Source organism: Lepidochelys kempii, chromosome 1 (genome assembly GCF_965140265.1).
Source record: "Lepidochelys kempii isolate rLepKem1 chromosome 1, rLepKem1.hap2, whole genome shotgun sequence".
In the NCBI taxonomy this organism is placed as follows: Eukaryota; Metazoa; Chordata; order Testudines; family Cheloniidae; genus Lepidochelys; species Lepidochelys kempii.
The window spans coordinates 297,399,851-297,412,635 of record NC_133256.1 but is presented as its reverse complement, the minus strand read 5'-3'; the positions used below and the strand labels follow the sequence as shown (position 1 = coordinate 297,412,635).

General features: G+C 42.8%; 1 protein-coding gene across 1 annotated transcript in view; it reads left to right on the top strand.

The window, feature by feature from the left end:
* Positions 1-861: 861 nt before the first annotated feature.
* Positions 862-12,785, top strand: part of PDZRN4 (PDZ domain containing ring finger 4) — a 386,169-nt gene continuing 374,245 nt past the window's right edge. The window contains exons 1-2 of the mRNA XM_073328040.1: positions 862-1,666; positions 4,894-4,980. Of these exons, the coding sequence (XP_073184141.1) occupies positions 932-1,666; positions 4,894-4,980 (822 nt within the window). The 5' untranslated portion in view covers positions 862-931. The remainder of the gene's footprint in view (positions 1,667-4,893; positions 4,981-12,785) is intronic.

Genomic DNA, 12,785 nt, shown 5'->3' with positions numbered 1-12,785 from the left:
CTTCCCCTCTTCAGCAACCAGACAGCTTTCCTCACCCACATTTTCACAATCCAGCCTTAAACAACACTCACTGAGGACAACATCTCCAAGAGCTGTGCATAAATTTGGGGCTGTAATGAGAGTCCCCCTCCCATGATTTCTGAGCTGCTGTAGCTGCGGGGGAAAGCCCTCCAGCAGGCCACATCTTCTGCTGGGCAACTAACCCTTCCCTTACTCTGTGCTCCCTAAATTGGCTGCCTAAATAACCTGTAATTCCAGTGGGGTTTTCTGCCGCTTGATTTGGGATTGTTTTTCACTCCCTTTTCTAAGAGACATCATAAAAAGACTTTAAGCTACTGTAGATGGCGAGAGGAATGACCCAGAAGCCAAGTACCCTGGAGGGGAAAGGAGAAGATCTCTGGGAGTGAAACGGTTCCAGGTTGGTGGGTGGGCTTATCGTTTGCCTGGCAAGCCAGGAGCTCCCTTCTGTCCTTTTCATGCATCTCTTCCCCACCCCTTTTCCTGGCTCCCCTCCTGCACCGGCAAGGGAGCTGGCGTGGTTGCTTTCCCCCTCATTCTGCAGGCGAGAGTCTGAAGCCGGCAGATCTCCGCTTCTTCCCTCCTCGTCCTGCTGCATTTCCCTGCTAGGAGGGATGTAACGAAAGGGCGGTCCGGGTTGGGGGAGGCGGTATTGGTCGGTAGCTCCTATTAGAGTTAATACGGGAGGGTCAAGGGACATGGTGAGCAGCTGAAAACTTCAAACCAAACAAACTCCGTGCTGCCCTGCTCCTCTTCATCACCCCCCCCCCCCCCGCCGCCGCCGCCGCCTTCCTTGGAAGTTGGAGCCGCGCTGCCTGCATCAGCAGCCGGGCTGGCAGGAGCAGCAGCCGCCGCCGCCGCTGGAAAGTTGCTCCCCCGCTGTGCTCCCAGCCCGCTCTGCCCCCCTCCAGCCATGGGCTTTGACCTGGATCGCTTTGCCGAGCCCGTAGACCCGGATCTCAAGTGCAAACTCTGCAGCAAGGTGCTGGAGGAGCCGCTGTCCACGCCGTGCGGGCACGTCTTCTGCGCCGGCTGCCTGCTGCCCTGGGCGGTGCAGCGGCGCCTGTGCCCCCAGCAGTGCCAGCCCATCTCGGCCCAGGAGCTGCACCAGGTGCTGCCCCTCAGGAGCCTCATCCAGAAGCTGGAGATCAAGTGCGACTACAGCCCGCGGGGCTGCGGCCGGACCGTGCGACTCCACCAGCTGGCCGCCCACGTCGAGATGTGCGACTACAGCCCGGCCCGCTGCCGCCACAAGGGCTGCCCGGAGGTGCTCAGCCTGAAGGACGTGGACGCGCACATGCGGGAGAGCTGCGAGCACCGCCCGGCCGGCATCTGCCAGCTGGGCTGCGGCTTGGTGCTCCTGCAGCGGGACCTGGCGGGGGGCGCGCCGCCGGGCCGGGGCCACTGCTGCGTGCGGGCGCTGCGCAGCCAGAACGGCAGCCTGCAAGGCCAAAGGGCCAGCCTGGAGCAGGAGCTGAAGCGACAGGCCCTGAAGTGGAGCAAGAGGGAGAAGTCGCTGCTGGCTCAGGTCGCGGCGCTGCAGAGCGAGGTGCAGCTGACGGCGCTCAGGTACCAGGTGAAGTTCAACCAGTACATGAGCCACATCAGCAGCATCACCAAGAACCTGGCAGGCAGCCACCCCTGCAAGGTGAGTGAGGGAGTGGACGGGCTGGGGGCGGCAGGAGCCCAGCCTGGCGGGCTCTGAGGTGAGCAGCCCGCTGTTTGGTGCGGTGTGACCCGACTGCCTGTCTTTACACTGCGATCTCATCTATGCCAAGGCTGCTCCTTGGATGGAGCCTAGCAGACAGGGACGCTGGAACAGTTTGTATAGTGGGGGGTGCTGAGAGCCATTGAACCAAACTGTAAACCCTGTATGTGATGGAAACCACTTCAAGCCAGGGGGTGCGGGAGCACCTCTAGTTCCAGCACCTATGCTGGCAGATCATGGGTAATACTGCCAGGGACCCTATGGACGTGGGGCCAGATTCTCTGCAAGCCAAACTCTGCTACAGTCAGTGGAACCTACCCCAGCAGAGACTGGACCCTTTGTGGTATTTATTCCATACCTACTTGTGTGGTCGCTTTTGGAAAATACAAATCGAGCTGACGCACACTGTAGCCTCTTCCCACCACACTGCACCTGGACCTCAGATTGCACTTTCAGCCCCTGCGGTTTGGTGAGGTCCCCTAGAGAACCCCCAAAGGCAGAGAGGCAGTCAGTTAACACATGACCGGTTAGTGCTGCTCTCAGCAACCTAAAACCTAGCTCTCTCTTGCTGTGCTCATGCTTGAAAAGTCCGGAAACAGTTAAATTGATGTAAATCAAACTTGTACATCTCATTCCCCCATTCATTCAGCCTGGAAAACTCGTCATCTTTCAAGAGCTGTGAAAGCAGTTTCAGCAGATTCTTTCTGGTGCTCTCATTTTCTTTAAGAAGAGCCTAAAACGCAGTCATAAATTACATTAGTCTCTTTAGGTTATGTGTTTCATGTCTCCTTTTGTAGTTTAAGAATCTGGTGGCTCTAAGGGTGGCACACCAGCAGCCTCTGGTAGTCCCCTCAATTTGGATGAGGATCTCATGTCAGGTTTGTCGGGAGTGACAGGGAAACACAAGTGAGAGGAAAGGGCTTCAACTTGGCTGACAATAAACAAATTTGAATGCAAATCTTCAGGGGCAGGGTGTCCAGATCAGACCACAATTCCTCCAGCTTGGTGTGACCTTATTAATGATGGTACTGTGTTTTCTTTAGATGGGGTTCCAGTTTCAGATAGATACGGAGCTAACAGATATTTTTCCTTATAATTACAGTATGAAGAAGTAGCTTGGGAAACAGTTTGTTGTTTAAAATCATGAGAATAGTTTTTAGTTTAGGAACAGTTCTGCAGGGACACAGCAATGTCTTTCGTTTCGGAGAAGGGCATAATGATTGTCAATTTTGACAACAGAGACCAGCACTGCTACTTCAGCCTTTTGCTAAGGTAGATGGCATTGCTTAGATATTGAATTGTCTGCTTTTGTTTGAATAAACAGACACATTTTATTGGTGAGGTGGCTTAACATGCTAAAGGGTTTGTTCTATAAAGCTTTAATTCGTGTCTGAAGGACTGCTGCGCAGAGTCTAACATTTGTTGGTTGCAACCATGGTGAGAAGTGATTTAATGGAATTTAAGCGCAACTCAAGAGAATTTTCTTCCAAAATCTTTATTGACTCTTTGGAAGCAAAATCAAGAGGAAAAGATTTGCGTAGCCTGGCAGGCTTCTGAACTAGTATGATGTGTTGAACTTCAAACTGCTATAAAAGAGACCCACATTGGGGCACTGATTCAAGTTCTCACAATTTTTATGTCCAGGATTAAGATGATAAATTCAAGCCTTATTGGAAATAAAATACTTAGTGTTAGGAACTTGAATACTTAATCTTTTTCTTGTTTTTTTGCAACTTCCTCCTGGTGGTTAATCCACTGGGTTGCGGTGTTGGCTTTAGACGATATGCTCATATATCTGCTTCACCGCTGGGAAGATATGATGAGGTGGAATGAAGAGAGCCAGCAATGATTGCAGTGAAGTGCAGAGTACACAAGAAAAACAGTCATATGTGGGGAGGAGGTGAGAGAGAACTGGATTTTAAAAAAGACATTTTAAAAGGATTTGGCACATTGACATGAAGGCAGTCCTCTTGTGTAATGCTTCAATAGCTATCATTTCTTGTCACTACCAGTAGGTGCTGCTGTATGTACTGCCTCAGAGAAATCTGTTACAGAAGACAAGGAAAATGAATGAAACCCTCATTTGAAAGAAAAACTATCTATAAAGTAAAAAATGTTCCTCATTAATTTAAAATGTATCCTGCTGTAATACAAAACTTTACTGCCACAGTTAATAAAAATCTGTTTGGATATCAGAGTGCCTAAACATTCATTATTATATTCTGAATATTTAAAAATGTACAGCTTTTTTACCTGTCAAAATTGCTTAAATTTACCAGTGTATAGAGAATGACAAAACACAATCTTACTTTACTTGGTACAGGCTGAATAAAAATTTTCTGTAGGGATTATGTCCCCTGAAATATAACTACTCATATATGAAAATGCAAAATAAATTAAATTACTATGCTAAAGAAAGGCCTGTGGTAATGTTTTTCATTTTCTTTGTATGGTTAAAAAATTATTTAATCATTTTTACCTAAGGAAGTAGGTCTTTTTTCATATATTATTATTTTTTAACTTTGGTTTCTTCACTATTTTTGATTGTGTGACTTATAAAATCACAGCTAGGATTGTTGTGTGTTTGTTTTCTAGCTTATTTGCTTTACTTTGCTGTGAAGAAAAAAATAAGAGAAAAAAGGTTTTTTCTCCCCCTTTGAATTACTGTGGAATCTGTATAGAACTAGCTTTTGGAACTGGAAATGGTAAGAGACAGAGATGTGGGTGAAATCCTGGCTCCATTGAAATCAGTGACAAAACTCCCATTGACTTCACTAAGGCAGGATTTCATCCCATAAGCTTAATATCTTATATAATTAGTATATACAGGGATTTGGTTTAAAGGTGCACAAACATTTGGGGCCTTATTTCAAGAGGTGCTGAGCACGCCCAGATCCACTAACTTAAAGTTTTGTGTGCTCAGCACCTATGAAAATCAGGTCCTTGTGCTCTTCAAAGTACCTATTACATTTCAGTGGTATTTGTTTTTTTCTATCATGTAAACTCCTGTGTCATTTATAAGTGTGTAGCACCATTTTTAATCAGAGTTTCCATTAAGCCTGTTTGTCTTGCATTTTCCACATTGAAATAGCACGTTGATACATTCCCTTGAAGTAATTCTTTTCATGTAACATTTTAAAATTAGTGTTTCACCTCTTTCTTCTTAGGGAGGAGAACCTAAGCCATTAACCATCATGCTACAAAAAGAAAATGATACTTTGGGATTCAATATTGTAGGAGGACGACCCAATCAGGTAACCACCAAAGTAAATATAGTTTTTCGTTTTTTAAAAGTACATAGATACTTTTCTATTATCGTGTGTCTATTATTAGTAATAAAAACAAATAGCTGGGGCCAGCTTCTACTTTCAGTCACGCCATGGATCTGCACTAGTTGAAAATGGGTACAGAATTTGGCCTGCAGATTTAAGATCAGTGTTTTTAAAATCATTAGATTTGCTATTTTTAGGACCCAGTCCTTTGAGGTGTAGAGTACCCTCAACTCTAAGGATAGGGTCCATAATACTTCTGGAACAAACCTGGAAGCTGTCTGCAGTCTGAATTCATGTGAGTCATCTGTACTTATGCAAGTTGCCCGGTTGAAATCAGTGGGACTATTCAAATGAGTAAATGTTGCAGAATCAAGCCCCTGTAATTCTGTGGAAAAAATGCTTGATTATTTTCATTAAAGGGAAAGATCAAAATATTATTCTGTAGCTGCACTACCTGCATCATAGTCTTAAACAACTGTCTTGCTAGTGTATGCATTCAAATATATATATAATTATAAGTTGAATTGAATTTTCCACCTATCTTGTATCTTAAGTCAGTCTGCTAGTCGTAATAACTAGCTTAGATTTGGAAAGACATTTTTTAAAAAAATCCTAGAATATTAATACCTGTTTTCTTTCTTTGTCCTTATAATCGCATGAATCAAGTACATAATAATGTATTAAATGGTAAAGAAACTTGCTAAACTGAAAAATTGATAATTAAAAATGTTTCATAGTGTTTAGTTAGTTACTATGTACTGATCAGAGTTTTTCTTTTTGAAGTTGAAAAGCTGTAACCTGCTGCTGCTCTTTTAGCAAAAAAATATTGGGGGCAGGGAGTTTGTATGCTTGGTTTGCTTGTCTTCTCCTTCTTTTCTAAAGCTATATTTAGAGGTGCCAAGGAGTCTGCTCCCATTAGCACCAAAGCCTAAGAAGTACAGGGCCTGCTCTGCAGAATTTCACTGCTAGGTCTTGTGGGTAAATATGAAGATCTGCAGGTGTCATGTGCATTTTATAAAGAGTTCCAAAGTATGAGCTTGTAAGATTTCTGAAGGGAAAGGATGAAAGTCTAGGACTCTAGAAGAGATGCGTATTATAATACTTACATTGCAGTGTATAACACCTTTTCATTATCCTTGTAAATGAAGTCAGTAAAATCTTTATTTTGGATTGCAATGTGTCTTCTACAATTTAGGGTTGTGGAAGAACTTGGATTTTTGCAGGAAGAAAGCAACTCAGTGTTTGTTTGGTTTCCTGGGTTTTCTTGGGATTTCATTTTTTGAACTTCCAGATCATTGAAGTATTCACGTGCACGTAACATATATTGAAAATATTTTTAATAGTAGAATATTGAGGCTCTAGTTTCAATCTGTGAATGAAACCTTAAATTTTTCTAGAAAGTTCAAAGGGAAGTGATGAAAACAAAAAAGGTTCTTATTATGCCTATTAAGAAAAAAGAAGTAAGTTATAGCACTGTCTGTAATGGAGAGGTCATTGCTGATTGGGGAGAAGGATGTGGTTTTTGTGCAGCAGTAACTGCAATTGGTTGTTGAAGAGATGGAAGTTGGTGGAATTGTGAATTGTTAGGTGGAAACTTCTAGAAAGTGGGCAGGACATCATATAACTTGGGTCTGTATAAAGCTGGCTACTTCATATTACTTTTCAGTCTTCAGTGTTGAACTTAGTTTTTTCCCCTCTCATTCTAACTATAGTGTATGTGAATACTACAAATAGGTGATTAGTGTTAGTGGCTACCAAATATCAGTGTAAGACAGAACTGACCCAACATGCCTGGCACTGAAGAAAATAGTGGGAAATAGGGATTGAATGGACTACAGTAATTAAAATAGATCAGTGTTTCCCAACCAGTGTGCCATAGCACGAACGGGTGTGCCACAGAATTTTGGAAAGTCACTTGTGCGGAGAAAAAAAATGTCTCATTAATTTGTGTCATAACCAAATTGCATTTTGTGCTGTTGCTCTTCAGATGTACGCATGTGAGACAGACATTACTCATGCTGTGCTCAAATGACCTTTCCGTGCTGTTTGCGTGGTATTACATAGTAGCTGTGTTTTCTTATCAACCGTTAAGTAACCGTGCTGAATTTTGATTTGAATACTCGAAAATGGACAAATATTTGAAGAAAAGAGAATCTAGTGCCTCTACACGAAGCTGAACATGAACAAAAAAAAGTCGAAGTGGTGAGCCAATGCTACAGTGAGAGATATTTGCAATTTGGATTTTCGTTTACAGGTGAACCATCTTGCTCTCTTTGACAGTGTCTTGTGTGTGGGGAGAAACTCTCAAGCCATGCAGTCGTGCCAACTAATGACACCTTACAAGCAAACATCCGTCCCTTGTCAACAAGGGAAAATATTTTTTTGAGCGTTTGAAGGATCAAACTGAAAAACAAGTGCAAATAATGAAAGACTGTAGCAGTTTCTGATAAACCACTGGAAGCAAGCTACTTCGCTTGTAGCGAAGGTGAAAAAGCCGTTACAGTTGCAGAAACACTAATTTTACCAGCATGCAAAGAAATGGTGAGAGTGATGTTAGGTGCAAATGCAGTCAATGAAATCGCAAAAGTTCCCCTTTCAAATAATACGATAAGTCGCCATGTTGATGATCTCAGCTGACATTGAGACTGTGCTCTGAGAAAAAATCAAATCAAGCGGACAATTTGCATTGCAGCTTGCTGACTCAACAGATATCAGTAATCACACTGAACTCTTGGCTAATGGTCAGGTATGTTGATGGAGATAGTATAAAAGAAAATTTTTTATTTTTCAGACAACTGCCAGGTCACACGACTGGAGAGAAAATCTTCAGGGTGACAATGACCTGCCTTGAGGAGGGAGAATTGCACTGGAAAAATTGTCTTAATGTTTGCACAGATGGAACTGCCTCCATGACTGGAAAAGAGAAGAGGTTTGTAAGCAAGGTCAAAGAACAAAACCTAGATGTGCTGGTGACCAACTGTTTCCTGCACCATGAAGCTGCCGTGGCCAAAAAACGGCCAGAAAAACTTTCCTCAGTGTTAGATGGAGGAGAAAAGATAGTGAACTTAATAAAATCACAGTCCTTAAAATGTTGCCTTTTCTCGTTGTCGTGTGAGGAAATGGGAGCAGAACACCAGAATTTACTTTTTCACATAGAAATACACTGGCTTTTCCATGGAAAAGTTCTCTCATGTTTGTATGAGCTCAGAGAGGAGTTAAAAATTAGCTTTGGAGGAATCCACACACATGGACCTAATCGTTGATGTGGCATGGTGTGCAAAACTTGCCTAGTTGGCTGATATATTCCACCACCTCAATGAACTGAACAGGAAAATGCAAGGTAGAAATGAGAATCTTGTCTCCTGCATGGATAAACTGCATGAGTTTAGATCTAAGTTAGCCCTCCGATGTGGAAAAAGTAGCAAAAGGCACAATAGAAATGTTCACCCTGGAAAGCACGTCAGATCCCACTAGCAGTGTTTTGGTCAATGCCTTTTCTGAGCATTTGAAAAGTCTGGAAGAAAAATTCAGCCTATATTTTCCTTCAACCTAAATAGAAGATTTCAGCTGGGTCTGGGATCTTTGAATTTCCTCTGCAATGGAAAGTGCTAAGAATCTTATAATAATGACTCAAGATGAATTAGGGATTGACCACTCTTAAAATTAAATTTTGACAGTATGCCTGTGGACTCATTCTGGTTGACTTTGGCAGACAAATACATGGTAATCTCCATTTTGTTACCATTTTCAGCAACGTACCTGTGCAAGTTAAGTTTTTTCAAGCTTGAATTGCATAAAAAACAAGCAAAGAGAGCATATGAGACCAGTGGAGCAAGAGCTCTGAGTTGCATTTTCAACATTTCCTGCAAGGATTAAGTGATTCTGCATATTAAGGCTAGCTCAAATTTCCAATGAAAAGTAAGTTTTGTTATAATGATTTTCACGTGGGGCTGTGGTGTGCCACAGAAATCTTTTATTGAAGTAAGTGTGCCTTAAGACTGGAAAAGGTTGGGAAACACTGAACTAATGCAGTTATCTAATATACAAATGTAAACATTGTGTCAAGAATTGTTGAGTAACCAGATAGAAGGAGTCTGTGCTCATCTCAAAGTGCAAGAAATCATTTTTTTCAGGTTATTCAAGGAAAATGTGCATTGCATGAAACTTGGTTTAATGAAGTGAAACAGTGAAACAGCTGATTGGTCCCATAAGCAACAGATTTTTGAGGACAAAATTATGTTCTACCTACAGAATTGCAAGCTTTTCTTTTTGGATAACGTGCCTTTCTGTATCTGAGGGATAAATATACTTACAATTTTATGTGTGTTGTGTTTCATAAAACATTGGAAAGTTTTTTCACTTTTTTTTCTTCCTCCCCTCACCTAAAAAAAACAAACCAAACCCATAACAACCTCGTTATGATTTATCTTAGCAGGAAGGAAGTTATTTCAGAGGGCTATGTTGTATGTTTTTTTAAAGGAGAAGATGATGTGATATCCTAATAAGACTCTATAAGGGAGATCTTCACTCCTGCTCTGGACTTTTGAGACTGCGGGCTTCTGGTTCTGGTGGTGGGAGAATTCTTTGGTTGCCAGTACTGTGGAGACAACCTCAGGCTGTCCTCCATGGACCCCATCACAAACCGCCATAGGGATATACTGGGGGCAACAGGAGTGTGTCAGAGACTGGGTTTCTGGGCAGCCCTGCAGCTCTTGTGCAGCCCAAGGAGGCTGTGGTAACTTAGGTCCGCAGGGCTGGCTAAATTATGCCTGGGGGAAGGGTGTGTGTCCAGCCAGCCTGAGAGCAGCCCAGGATTGGGAGGGCAGAAAGGTAGCTGAAAGCCATTTTAGCCCCCTCCTGCCATCTTGGACTGCAAGTTCTGTGCTGCCCCCCTTAGAACCGAAGCACAAACTCTCGCCCCATGAATGCTGAATTCAGGTGGCAAAGACTGCCAAAGGATGCTGTATGTCACGTATCTATATTGTCTATTTAGGATGGACCAGATTAATCCCCTTAGGCCTGGTCTACAGTGCGGGGGGGATCGATCTAAGATATGTAACTTCAGCTATGAGAATAGCGTAGCTGAAGTCAACGTATCTTAGATTGACTTAGAATCACTTACTTTCCGTCCTCGCAGTGCGGGATCAACGGTGGCTGCTCCCCCATTGACTCCGCTTCCGCCTCTCGCTGTGGTGGAGTTCTGGAGTCGACGGCAGAGCGATTGGGGATCGATTTATCGCGTCTACACTAGATGCGATAAATCGATCCCCAATAGATCGATCACTACCCGCCAATGCGGTGGGTAGTGTAGACATGGCCTTACTCTCATCAGGTAACACCTTACTTTATAAAAAGTCAGTGGGGCCCCTCATTGAGTAAGGTGTAATTTTATATGAGTAAAAGTATCCCTTGTAATCCCTTGTAGTCTAAGAAAAGTTATATTTCTCATATCTGATGTGGACACTCAGTAGAAATCTATTTGTTTACCTTAGAACATTTTTGAACCTGTTCATTTTTGGATCTCTTTTTAGGATGTGAGGCATGAAAAATTGAGGGGGTAGGCAGCAGTTGTTGATTTACCAGCACTTAATTTAGAGCAATATTGTCAACTTGAAATCTAGTCAGAAGGCAAGCTCTTCAGGACAATTACTGTATATTTGTACAGCACCTAGCACAGTGGGGTGGAATCTTGATTGTGGTTTTGCTGTGAAAAAGACCCACACAAAGGACCCAATCCTGCGAACTCTTATATACATGAATAGTCCCGTTGGTCAGGGCCTAACTGACAACATACAAAGTGCTGTAAAATGTACACAATAAAACAAACTGGGAAAATAGCCTCTTTCAGACATAGATATTTTTGTTGTTGTTTGTAACATTAAATAATAGGGCTGTCAAGTGATTAAAAATATTTATCGCAATTATTCTTTTAGTAGTGCGATTAATCGCACTGTTAATAATAGAATACCATTTATTTAAATATTTTGGATGTTTTCTAATATATTGTTTTCAATTACAACACAGAATACAAAGTGTACAGTGCTCACTTTTTATTTTTGATTACAAATATTTGCACTGTAAAAAAACAAAAGAAATAGTATTTTTCAGTTCACCTAATACAAGTACTATAGCACAATCTCTTTATCATGAAAGTTGAACTTACAAATTATGTACAAAAAAACTGCATTCAAAATTAAAACAATATAAAATCTTAGAGCTTGCAAGTCCACTCAGTTCTATTTCTTGTTCAGCCAATCATTCAGACAAGAAGTTTGTTTACATTTGCAGGAGATAATGCTGCCTGCATCTTGTTAACAATGTCATATGAAAGTGAGAACAGGCATTCTCATGGCACTGATGTAGCCGGCGTTGCAAGATATTTACGTGCCAGATGGCTAAAGATTCATACAATAACTCCTCACTTAAAGTCATACCGGTTAACATAGTTTTGTTGTTACGTTGCTGATCAATTAGGGAACATGCTCATTTAAAGATGTGCAATGCTCCTTTATAACGTTGTTTGGCAGCCGCCTGCTTTGTCCACTGCTTGCAGGAAGAGCAGTCTGTTGGAGCTACCTGGTGAGGGCTTGGAACCAGAGTGGACCACCAGCCCCCCTATCAGCTCCCTGCCCCCCTAAGTTCCCTGTGCAGCTGCCACCCAGCAGGCTATCAATTGCTGGGCAGTTCAGCTGTCCCTCCCCCCACTCCCATGTGCTGCTCCTGCCCTCTGGCTTGGAGCTACTCCTGGGAGCCTCCTGCTTGCTGTGCAGAGGTGGGGAGAAGAGGAGTGTGAATGTCAGGATGTCCCCCTCCCACCGCTCCTGTCCCCCACTTCTGTACCTTATCTCCACGGGGACAACAATACCACAGGGCTCAGGATGGAGGGAGCTTGCTGGCAGCAGCTGCTGGCTCAATTTGCTAATCTACTTAAAAAGCCAGTGTATTTAGAGTGGCATCAGTGTACTTAAAGGGCCAATATGCATCTCTCTCTCTCACATACAGGGTGAGTGTCTCTGTCTCTCTCTGCCATGCTGTTTCCCCTTCCTCCATTTGTGCTGGCTTCTAGAGGCTACATTAACAACAATGTGTTAACCCTTGATGGCTCAGCCCAGTGCAGGTTCATCATTTAGCAGTAGGGCATTCCCTAGGAAATATCCCACCCTCTTTCACCCTCTGACTTCACCACCTCAACCAAGCTTCACAATCATCATTGCTGTGTACAGTATTACATTGTTTGTTTAAAACTGATACACACACACACAGAGTGTGTGTGTGTATAATATAGTCTTTTGTCTGGCCATTTTTTTTTCCTGGAACCTAACCGCCCCCCCTCCCCCATTTACATTAATTCTTATGGGGAAATTTGATTTGCTTAACATCTTTTCGCTTAAAGTAGCATTTTTCCGGAACATAACTACAACATTAAGTGAGGAGTTACTGTATGTTCCTTCATGCTTCAACCACCATTCCAGAGGACATGCTTCCATACTGATGATGGATTCTGCTCGATAACAATCCAAAGTAGTGCGGACCGATGCATGTTCATTTTCATTATGTGAGTCAGATGCCACCAGCAGAAGGTTGATTTTCTTTTTTGGTGGTTCGGTTCTGTAGTTTCCGCATAGGAGTTTTGCTTTTTTAAGATTTCTGAAAGCATGTTCCACACCTCATCCCTCTCAGATTTTGGAAGGCACTTCAGATTCTTAATCCTTGGGTCAAGTGCTGTCGCTATTTTTAGAAATCTTACATTGGTATCTTCTTTGTGTTTTGTCAAATCTGCAGTGAAA